The 11,516-nt window shown below is 58.0% G+C and overlaps 1 protein-coding gene across 1 annotated transcript; it reads right to left on the bottom strand.

The window, feature by feature from the left end:
* Positions 1–1,843: 1,843 nt before the first annotated feature.
* On the bottom strand, positions 1,844–11,214 carry LOC121063084. The gene is made up of 19 exons (XM_040543417.1): positions 10,910–11,214; positions 10,246–10,319; positions 9,926–10,042; positions 9,643–9,722; positions 9,331–9,454; positions 8,922–9,011; positions 8,008–8,109; positions 7,602–7,779; positions 6,769–6,875; positions 6,257–6,406; positions 5,811–5,965; positions 5,119–5,449; positions 4,890–5,027; positions 4,469–4,645; positions 3,912–4,067; positions 3,541–3,642; positions 3,229–3,331; positions 2,931–2,990; positions 1,844–2,270 (listed from the first exon to the last, which is right to left on the bottom strand). Exons 1-19 carry the CDS (start codon positions 11,109–11,111, stop codon positions 2,143–2,145), a joined length of 2,574 nt encoding a protein of 857 aa, XP_040399351.1. The 5' UTR covers positions 11,112–11,214; the 3' UTR covers positions 1,844–2,142.
* Between the last annotated feature and the right edge of the window lie 302 nt (positions 11,215–11,516).

Genomic DNA, 11,516 nt, shown 5'->3' with positions numbered 1-11,516 from the left:
AGCAACAGGTCTAGGATGGCACCTTTCCTTGTTGTCTCCCTCAGTAGCTGTACCAAGGAGTTGTCATCAAGGTGTGTGAGGAATCTCCTGGACCTGCTTGTATCAGCTGTGTGGTCTTACCAGTTAATGTCTGGCAAGTTGAAGTCCCCCATCAGGACAAGGGCAGCTGATCTAAGAGAGGTATCTCTTAGTTCCTTAGAGAATAACTCATCGGTATCGCAGACTCCCACTACAACATCCACGTTATTTGTTTCTCCCTTAATCCTTACCCAGAGGCTCTCAGCCATGTCGTTGTGCCAGCCCCTTGCCTTGCCTGCCCTGCCTATCCTTCCTGAAGAGCGCATAACTGTCCATCACAGCACTCCAGTCACAGGACTTTCACCAAGTCTCCCTTGTTCTGGGACTGAGCTGAAGCTTCCAGCTCCTCCTGCTTGTCCCTCACGCTGGGTGGATTGGTGCAGAAACATTTCAAATGTGCTCCAGTGTACCCAGCATGACATGGAGCAGGCCGCAGGATCTCGCTAGCGCACAGTCCCTCCCATTTTGGTGTGCCGTCCCCTAGCATATCACCAGTGGGCCTGTTTTTATCCCTTTCCCCTTTCAAATCTAGTTTAAAGCTCTATCGATCAGCCCTGCTAACTCCTGTGCAAAACTCTTTCTCCCCCTCTGATAAAGGTGCTTCCGGACAGGCACCAGCAGGCCTGCAGTTGCATAGGCCATCCCATGATGGAGAAAGCCATCATTCTGTCCATGACACCAGCATCGGAGCCACCTATTTATTACCTGGCTCTGCCTCTTTCTTTCCATATTATTCCCTGCTACCAGGAGAGGAAAACGCAACATGTGCCCCTGATCCTTTCACCCATTGTCCCAAGGCCCTGAAGTCCCATTTGATTGCCCTTGGACTTCCCTTTGCCACTTTTGAGAGAGGGAGTTAGGAGAATCTTATCAAGTACAGACAGAGCGCTGACAGCATTAAACTAGGATGCTAATTAGTGTCTTTGCTAACTATGGTGCATTGTGCAAATTAACTAAAGCAAGAAGCTTTGGGCTTACCAAGGTCAGTCTCTTAATAAAAGTGTGAGCCTATCTTAAGAAACTGGCAGAAACTGGTCCTGCGGGTGGACAAGATCCAGGGAGCAACTGAGTCTGTGCAAAGACAAGAGGTCAACTAGCGGTGACGAGGAAGAGTCATCAACCTTCATCCCCACGACCCCCGACGACCACCACCAGGAGGCACTGCTCAAGCGCAGATGGAAGGAGTTTACGGAAATGACTCCTTGGAACTAATTTTAATATGAAGCGGGGACAGGATATGAATATGTACAGGCGTATTGTGAAACTTCATGCATATGTAACTCTTTACTGCATATAACCAAGGCAAGTTGCCACGACAGGTGCGCACGACTTTGGTGGTACTACCCTCCGTGCTGCCCAGCACTGAATAAACACACCTACTTTACAATCTTACTGATTGTGGAGTCCGTTTTCCGGAAGTCACTTTGAAGCAGCCGTCGGGACAAAACAGTAATGGTTGATCCTCAGAGGGCCTTACGCGGCGAGTGAGCTTTCTAGAAACATCTTTTACCCTGTTCTCCTGGGAGGCAACAGACTTCCCAATGGGTTGGGTCAGGTCGGCATATGCGGCCCACTTCTCCTCAGAAGGGAGTCGCCTATGACAGTAACCCTTCTGTTTTTCTTGATGGAGGTGGTCGTGACACTGGGGGAAGGCTGATGTGCCCTATTTCTAATTCAGGAAAGAATTCTTCCTAATTCAGGAAGAATTTCTTCATGGAAAGGGTGGAACAGGCTGCCCAGGGCACTGGTGGAGTCCCCAGGCCTGGAGCTATTAAAGAAGTGTGTGGACTTGGTACTAAGGGCCGTGCTTTTGTGGTGGGCCTGGTAGTGTTAGCTGACGGTTGGACTTGAGCTGAAGGGCCTTTTCCAACCGCAGCGGTTCTGTGACTCTTCCATTGAGTAGGCACCAAGCAGTCACCGGGCCCAGGGAAAAGACGTCCTTGGTAGCCTCCAAGTTAGCTCTGCATCATGGCACCGAGTCACTTTGAAGGAGCTGCTGGAATAATGAGACAAGAACCCGGTTCTATTAAGATATATATTGATGATTTGAGGAGTGCTGCATGGCTAGCAGCACCACAACAGTCGAAATCTCCGTCCTGATGTTCTGTTACGCCTTGACGCCAGGATCATGATGGTCTGAACTGCCAGGCATCTGACCATGGGTTCCGGGTCGTTCCCTGAAGACCGGAGGACTGCCAAAGAAAGAAGAGCAGAGATGAAAACCCACTCCTTGCAGAGATCCCCAGGCATCCCCCTGCAGACCATGCCAGCCCCACTCAACTCTTCCCCAGGCCAGGAGGAGCAGGAGGGACAAATGAATCAGTTGAAAGCTGCTGCTCAGCAATGTCCCAAATGCACCCAGAAGTCCTTCCCCATCTGCGCACCACAGGTCAAGTGGGGCACCTTCACAAGCTGGATCCCCCACCACCTGCCTCCATCCCCTGGGAGGATTCACACACTCCAGGAATCTCCTGGACTCCTTCCTCTCCCTATTGTGCTTCCCCACGAGAGCAAGGGCTCGCAATCATGACACTGCTCCGAGCTGCTTGTAGGCTGTTTCATCTCCCTCTTCGTCCTGGTTGGGTGCTCTACAACAGGCTCCCACCTTCTATCAGCCTTCCTGCCCTTTCTCCTGACTCTTCCTCAGGCACACTCAACCCTTTCAGCAGCACTGCCCAACTCCAGGCTGGGAGGGCATTCCCTGACATGCCGGGCTACCCCGTCTCCTCTCCCTCCTTCCTATGCCTGCATTGCTCCTCTGCCCCGAAGCGTTTCCCTGGAGCAGGGCAAGGCATGGGGGCCTCTGCCCCTGTCCCCCCAGCCCTAGCACACGCACCACTGCCCTCACTCACCGCTGATGATTTCATTCAGCTTCTCCTCGCTCTGGTCCTTGGAGTAGCGCGCAGCAAGCCCTAGACACAGAGCTCCCATCAGACCCCCGCTCCCCAGCACGCTCCCAGCAGCGCAGCCCCTGGCCTGGCCAGCCAGGCTGTGCCCCCTCCTGCACCCCAGCAAGGTCATTGCCCGAGGGGGGCTGGAGCAAGGGCCCAGTCGGGGGGCTCTGGGGGCAACAGGGCTGCGCCTCACTGCCAGGGCAGTGCCTGGGGCTGCCAAAGGCTGCCCAAAGAGGGACCCAGGGGCTGGGCTCACCAATGAACCTGACGGCCTCAAGTCGCAAGACGGTCTGAGAGTCCTGCAGGTAGGGCTGGCTCTGCTGCAGGTATTCGTCTACTCTGTCTCTGCCCTGCTGCAGCTGGAGAGAGAACACAAGGTCACGGGGCTTGCAGACCCTCCCCAGGGTCTCCTCCAGCATCCTGGGGACAGGGAGGGCAGAGGGGCCTGCAGAAGAGCCCCCTGGGGCTCTGTGCTGGAAGGAAGGGAGCGAGGATGCAGCTGCAGGCAGCGGGCTCTGGCCGGGCACGTTTGCCCAGCTGGGGCTGGGGCCTGTGGGGTTGTCCTTACCAAGCACTCCCCGATCTTCCACGTCTGTTCTTTCTGGGCCAAGTGCTTGAGTTCTTTGCGTCGCAGAAACTCTGCAGCGACGACGAGAGCTTCCCCAGAGGCCTGTGGAGCAGCAGAGGTTGGGACATGGCACCACAGCCTTGGGAAGGAGACCCTCTGTCCCCTCCTCTTGGCAGGGCTGCGAGCCTTTCCCAGCGTGTTATGGGAGGCTGTGGTGGGGGACAGCGTGCACTGGGTTCAATGGCCAGGGCAAGGACACGGGACTGCCACCATCGGAGGCAGCTCACGCTGCCGGCCAGAGATCCCCCAGAGCATCTCTGTGGTGTTGGCACACCCTTGTCCACGTAACTGGTCAGCTCTGAGATCTGTACCTTTGCTACGCTCTCACTCTGGTCTCTCATCCGAAAGTAGAGTGGGAGAAGGCTGCTGTGCACTTTCCTCTTCATTTCCTTCTGCCTGTGCCACAGCACAGCCTCCGTCACGGCTTGGAAGAGGCAGATGGAGTGCTCGCGCACCTGGCTGGACTCCTGGCGGGGAGGAGGACAGGATGAATTTCAGCAACAGCTGCTGCCCGCCCATGGGGAGCAGGGGCATTAGCGCGGCTGATGCGAAAGGGAGATCACAGAACTGTGAGATGCTTCAGCGCTGGATCCTTCCCAGAGGAGCTGCTCAGCAGCCCTGCCGGGGCAGCTGCAAGGCCTGGTGCCCATGAAAGGCAACGCAGTCGGTTGCCATCACAGGCTGCCCGCCAGCCACCCCACTTTCGCCACCAGCCGCACCAGCCATGTCCAAGCAGAGCTCCCCAGCGGCTGGGCTGACGAGGAGACTGGGAAGGCCCTGCCTGAGTGCTGCCCACGGGGCCGGGCTGAAGGGCAGCCCTCATTACAGGGGGCCCAGCTGAGGGCTCGGGCTCCCCCAGCAGACTTACATGGTCAAAGAGTGGCAGGAGCTTCTCAGCCAGCTGCAGAGCCGTGCGACTGGCCTCTCTCCTCTCCACATGAGCCATCACGTTTCTCAGCACAAGCAGGGCCTTCAGCACGACGTCTGTGTTGGTGTCCTGCAGGGCCTCCAGGATGTCTGGCAGCACGACCTGAATTCTTCTTGCCTGTAGGAAAGACACAGTTTCCCTTCCGTGAAGCCGTGAGAGACCACCCTGGGCAAAGGGCTGTGGTTCCTGAGCACCAGCCTCCTGCCTTGCTTCCTGGCAGCTGGCATGGCAATCACCTCCTGCAAGCAGTGGCCGCGGGCGCACTACAGGGATGCGGGGAGAGCAACGGGGAGGGATGGGAGGGCAGAAGAGCAAAGCCCCAGGCTGCCAACATGGCTTTGCTTGACGATGGCCCGCTCACCTTCTCAGGGCTCTCTGACACGGTGGAGAGCCCTTTGAGAACCATCAAGCGCATCGCTGGGCTTGGGTGCTTCAGGTAACTCAGGAGGTGCACTGGGTTACCAAACTCCTCTTCAGAAATGTGATTCTGGGCCAGCATCTGCAAGAAAGAGCAGGGAGAGCCTGGCAGGGCCTACAGGGCTCCCTGCAGCCTCTTCTTCTCCCGCCTTTGGGCAGGGATGGAGCAGTGCGAGCTGGCACCAAAGAGGCACCAGGCGCGGCTGGTTACGGGGGCTTGCCGGCCCTGCCGGCCCCAGGGACGATGTGTCCGTACGTCCTGGGGGAGCTGGCAGGTTGGGGGTAGATGGGGACAGGGCTGTGCCTGTGTGCCTGAAGGGGCACGCGCAGCCCTGCTGGGAGCAAGGTTTCATCTGGGAACTCACAGCCAAGCGACGGATGCAGGTGTCTTCTGTGACCGCGGTGCACCAGTCGCACAGTGGCAAGATTTCCATCCGCACGTTTAAAACTTTCTCCAAGGTCTGCGGCATGGCCAGGACCACCTCCCACATGCTCAGGGCAGTGCTGCAAGCCCAGAATACTCTGTCAGTGGGGCTGCCTCAGCCGCAGGGCCGCGGCCTGGGCCAGCCCCGTAGGACCCAGGCTGTCCTGCGGCCCCTGTGACTTGGGGAGCGCTGGGGGCCCAGCCTGGGCATGCAGGAGGGAGCTGAGCTGGCGTTCCCTGGGGGCAGGGGGGCTCTGGGCTGCCTTGGACAGCTGGGCTGCTGCAGCCCTGGCTGGCCCAGTGGGGCTGGAACATGTTGGTGGGATGGAGGGCTGTGCTCCTTGGGGATGCCCTGCTGTTTGCCATGGCTCTGGCAACCAGAGCGTCTCCAGGTGCATCTCCCGACGTGGAACAAGCCCTCAAGGATGTTAAGGCCAGGACCTGTCACTTGGCGGAGAGAACTTCAGCAGGTTCTTGACTTCTTCCCTGGACATCTGGTTGGTCAGCTGGAGAAGCAGGGAGTCCAGGCAGCGCCGCGCTGATGCCGTGTGGATGCTGTCCAGATTTTTCCTGATGCATTCCATGATTATTGGCACCTGGAGGGAACACAGGTGGGAATGGTGTGTCCACCAGACTGCAGCCATTTCCACAGCTGCCACTGAAACTTTGGCCCCTTCCATTGCTCTCTGCTGGCTTCAGGTGGCTTCTGGAGCCCAAGAGAGCTCGATGTGCGACAGAGGCAGGGAGGGAGGGAGGGAGGCAGGGAGGGAGGGAGGGAGAAAGCGAGTGAAGAAGGGAGGGAGTAAAGGAAAGAGGGAGAGAGGAAGAGAGGGAGGATCAACACCTGAAAGAGCTCAAGGGCAGGGCAATGGCCACAGGCCACTTACATCTGTCAGCCAGTAGTCAGGGTCCTCCAAGGCTGCATCCAGCACGCTGCAGGCCCCCTGCTTGCCATAGATGCTGGAGTCTCGCATAGCTTCAGTGGCTGTGAGGATGATGTCCGCCCTTTCAGAAGGCCTGAGGTGTCCTCCAAACGCCTGTGGGAAGGAGGACGGGAGGGAAGACATGCCGCACTGAGTGTCCCAAGGGTGCTGCTTAGCTGAGCAGCAAGGGCAGCTCCAGAGAGAGGGCCCTCAGGGGGAAGGAGTGAGGATGGGGCGTATGGGGACAGAGTGCTGGCCCTGCAGGTAAGCAGGGCTTGCTGGTGGCCAGGAGGGCTGGAGCTGCTGCCGGGACACAGGGGAGCAGCCTTCGCATAGCCCCAGCTTTGGGACAAGAGGAACCCTCTCACCAGGGCGAGTGAGGCCGTGCCAGCCCCACCGGTTCTGGACCCCTTTGCTCACACGAGTTGCCTGCTGATGCTGCGGACAAGATTCCCAGCAAGGCCAGAGCTCATTACCTTGGCAATATCACAGGGTCTGGACATTTCATATGAAGGGAATGTCGTATCCCTCAACTTCTTGCGGCACTGTACATAATTTTCCATGTCCTTTGTCAGCGAGCATTCTAAACAGGGGGGAACACCGAAGAGTCAGTAGGGAAGAGCATCTTTGCCAACAAGCTTGCCAAATGGTGAAAAGCACTTTCACTAGGAATGGTTGAGGAGGGAGGCTCAGACCCATGGTGAGGAGAGTGGTGGGCAGGGATGTAGAGCACAGGGTGACGGCTGCTGGGAGCAAGAGGGACCTCAGGGATGATGCAGAAGGCGGAGAAGCAATGGCGTTGGGTGCCGTGGGGATAGCAGCGTGTCACAGACCCCTTCTGCTCGGGGTCAGGATGTGCAGGAAGCTCCCTGACATCTGCTTGCAAGACGGCAGGGAGCAAACAGTCAAGGAGAATTCTGGAGGGCGACACCATCCCTGGTGATGCACGGCTGGCTCTGCTGTCCACTCCTCAGGGAAGATGTGGTTTGGGAAGTGGTAATCGATTGATGGCTTAGACTGGGGAAGACCTCAAAACAGCGTGGTAGGTGATCTGGGGAGGGTTGAGAAGGACAGCAGCAGAGAACTGCTCCTGGACTTCCGTAAGCATTTAGCTTCTGTGAAAAACGATAGCCAGATTCCTGCGGGAAGCTGCTGTGAGGAGCAGAGGAGGTCAGGGAACCTGGCAGACTTCCGTGGGCAGCCTCCACCAAGCAAAAGAACAATCTTTCAGAATACTCGGGGAAAAGAAGCAGACATACCAGCAGATGTCTGTGTGCAGACGGACACTGCCCACCACACCTTCTCTTACCTCTTCCGTCTGTGAGGAATGCGTAGAAGTGATAAAGAGCATCCAAAGCTGTGCAACTGTTGGAATCTGTGCCACAGCTGGAAATGAAGAGGTGTCCCAGCAGCTGTCCCAGGATGGGGATGTGGACCTCTTTGTGGGTGCCAGGGCTGCCGTTGCATTGTCCAGCAGTGAACGAGGTCTGGGCAAGGGAGGGAGGAGAGAAGAAGGGTTAAGTGGAGGCACAGAGCAGGGCCTGGGGAAGGAAGAGCAGGGGCAAAGGAGGGACAAAGACCCTTGCTTCAGAGCAGAGCTGTGCTGAGGCCCTCACCTGTGCTCGGGCTTGCTGCACAGGCACCCCTGAGCTGCAGGATGCTCTGGAATGCAGGGAAGGGGAGACAGGCTGGCTGAAGGGTTCCTGGCATCTTACCTTCCCCAAATATGTGACCAGGAAATCACTCAGCCTCTCAATCTTCTGCAGGGCAATCTTGCGCACAGCTGTGTTATGGGAGGTGGCATAGTGCAGCAGCGCCTGTGAGGAGAGAAGCTGCTGGTCTGCCCTGGGAGCTGACGCCTGCTCCAGCAGAAGCAGCACTGCTGAACCCCTGGCTGTGCTCATGCCGTCCATCAAAGCTTCCCCCAAGGTGGAGCAAAGCCCTCAGCAGGGCTCCTGCCCCTGGGTTCCCTTGCAGGCTTGCCACAGATCCGCCAGCCAACTTTGTGGTCAGGCAGACGGGCAGATGCCACCCGCCAGTGCAGCCTCAGCTCCTTCCTGCGCCCTCCCCCAGAACGCGGCCCTCTGTCCCCTCTCCGTGAACGCTGGCTTCTGTGGCAGGAACCAGGGGTCCGCAATGGGGCAGGGATACGGCCACTGGGCAGCCAGGAGAACATGGCTTCAGGGCCACGCTCCCGTGCAGGATGGGCAGGTCCCCGGGGATCTCTGCCCCATTCACACCTGGCAAGAGAAGACTGGAGGGACTGGGGGGCAGGCGGAGAGCAGCTCCAGCTGCCGCCAGTGCGGTGCCCAAGGAGTGGGCTAAAATTCTCCCACTGCTTTGGCGCAAGGTGATCTCTTGGGGTCTGGAGGGGCTGGCCCAAAAGTGCCATGGGCAAAGTTTTGCTGTGACATGAGAGGATTCTTCAGAGGGGAAAGGGTCTTTGACCACAGCCAGGGGATGCCAGGCTCCCAGAAGACCTTGGTGCGCTTCCCCAAAGGAGGTGGGCACCTGCCTGCAGTGTGCTCAGTCCTAGCACTGGGGGTGGGCCATCCACTGCAGCATGGACGTTCGTTACCCCCCCAGCTCTGGAACCACTCCTGGGAAACCGACTCTGCAAATGCCAGACCTGCCAAATAATCTGCAACTCCTCGCCGACACTGGAGATTGGACAGTTGCGTACAAAGGCCTGCAGCATGATTTCCATGGCGTTCATGGTCTGCAAGGAGGACAGAGGATCATAGAAGTATTTCTACGGTCCTTCTCACCCCCAGGAGCTGACTGAACCTCCAGCACCAAGGGAGGACACATGCACCGCCTCACAGTGCCCAGGGGTGACTTTGGGGCTAAAAAGCTGCTGTGTGCAGACCTCCTGCAGCACTGGATCAGGCCAGGGAAGGGGAAGGGGGAGAAGGGATGAGGCTGGGAAAGCAAATCTGGGCTCCGGCCCTGCATTGGTTGTCCGGTTGTCTCAGCACGAGGCAGCAAGGCAGCAGCCCAGCGGGAATGGGGGTGCCACTACCTCACCCAGCACATACCTTGTTGTAGAGATCTTTTTCTGCCGCTGACATGTCCAAATAGGGAGGCAGAAAGAAGACACTCTTGAAGCAGGCATGCAGGAGACTCTCCTTTTTGCCATCCAGTGCTGCCTCCGTGGTGGAGCTAAGAAGGGAGATAGGAGCTTGTTGGACGCTGGTGCTGGGGTGGTGCCTCGAGGCTTAGGGAAGGAGGACACGGCCCTCCCATGGACAGGCATCCCTGGGAGGGATGGGCAGCCTCCCTGCCAGCTTCAGGGCCACCGGGACATTGCCCTGGGGATGTGCTGGCCAAAGGAGGGGCTGGGCAGGTACCTGAGGGTGGCAATAGTTAGCATGGCATTCCTACGAAATGCTGTGTGCAAACTGTCCGTGGGCTCCTCTTCCAGCAAAACCTGCAAAGCACAACCAGGATGGGACGTGGCAGACACCAGCCCCCAGTGCCCGCTGCTGAAGGCCCAGCAGCACGCCCAGTCCTGCCTTGGGCAGCTTGGTGTCTGTGCATGGTTTGTCTCCACCTCCCCCTGCCCCAGCCTCACAGGGGGCTGGTGTCTGAGGGGGCCTTGCCCCTTCCCCAACCCGCCACGCGTCCCCTCACCTTGATGTTCTCTGCCAGCTCGGTTTTGCGGCAGAAGGCATCCATGTCCTCCAGCAAGGAACAGTGTCTGCACAGGGTGCAGATGCTCTCCAGGAACTTCATTTTCTTTTCCTCATCCTGGCAGCCACAGAGAGAACCACGGGGAGCGTGAGGGGGGAGAACCAGAGCCCACAGCACTGGAGTGCTGTGACACTGGAGTGCTGTGACGTGCGGTGCTGTCTGAGACACACGAAGGGCAGCAGCTCTGCCCAGCCTGGCAGCAGGGCCGGGGCCCCATCAGGACACACGGGCACAGCCACAATAGAAGTGGCTGCCATTACCTTCTTTGTGCTTCTGACAAATATCTCGATGACTTTCTTGGCTTCCTCTTTGCCAAGATCCCACGACCAGGCATCTAACAATGGAGGAGAGTGAGGAGTGCTGCAGTGAGGGGCTGAAGGCAGGAGCGAGGAGACAAAGGGCCCCCAGCACGAGAGACACATGGACCTGCTGGAGCAGGTCCAGAGGAGGCCCTGATGCTGATCAGAGGGCTGGAGCACCTCCCCTAGGACAGGCTGAGAGAGCTGGGCTTCTTCAGCCTGGAGAAGAGGAGGCTCCAGGGGGACCTTACAGCGGCCTTCCTGTACCTAAAGGTGGGCCTACAGGATAGCTGGGGAGGGACTCTTTATCAGGGAGTGCTGTGATAGGACAAGGGCTAACAGATTTAACCTAAAGGAGGGTAGATTTCAATTAGGTATTCAATTAGCAACAAATTCTATACTCTGAGGGTGCTGAGGCAGCAGGATCTGGGCCCCCTCTAAGCTCCCTCCCAACCCGGGGCGAGGCCATGCTGGGTTGGGCTCCCAGCACCCCCAGCATCCAGGTGCCATTCTGCCCCCCACCCACAGGATCCCACTGCTGCCGTGCCAGGAAAGACGTCCTGGCTTCAAGCAGGGATGTTTGCTTGGCCCCAACCCTTCCCAACCGCGCGGGATGCTCACTCACTGGGATTCGGTGGCTGGAAATCCAAGGAATCCAGCGGAAAGCTGCTCTCCTCAGGAGACCAGGTCTCCTGCCAGACCATCCTGGAGCAGGGGCGGGTTATCTTTGCCACCTTGCGGGATGGAGGAATGGAGCGATGACGGCAAGGATACCTCCCCAGGATAATACGTCGTCTTCTCCGGTGGTAGCAGCATCGGAACCGCATTGTGGGACGTGGGCTGTGCACTTAGACTCCTTAAAGGCCCTGTGCTCCTGCCCTGTCCCGTCACTGTCCTGCACGGACACTGAGGGTCCGAGTCACAGCTGCATTTTTTAGGGCAGACCCCTGGGGGTGTCATCAAGGGAGGTCACAAAGGGTTTCATTGTGACACGCTCCTGGGCTGGGCGGGTGAGCAGCTCAGCACTGCACACCCACTTGCCCACCCTGTCCCAGCAGGATGGCGATGGGAATCAGAAGGGCAAAGATGAGAAAGCTCATGGATCAAGACAAATATAGCATTCTAGGAAAAGCCAAAGATGCACGTGCAAGCAAAGCAAAAGAAGGAATCCATTCACAACTTCCCGTTGGCAAGCAGATGCTCAGCCACTTCCGGGAAAGCAGGGCTGCTCA

The sequence above is a fragment of the Cygnus olor genome, unplaced genomic scaffold (genome assembly GCF_009769625.2).
Source record: "Cygnus olor isolate bCygOlo1 unplaced genomic scaffold, bCygOlo1.pri.v2 S102, whole genome shotgun sequence".
Lineage (NCBI taxonomy): Eukaryota > Metazoa > Chordata > Aves > Anseriformes > Anatidae > Cygnus > Cygnus olor.
Note: the sequence above shows the minus strand (reverse complement) of the source record. Positions and strands in the feature narration are given on the sequence as shown.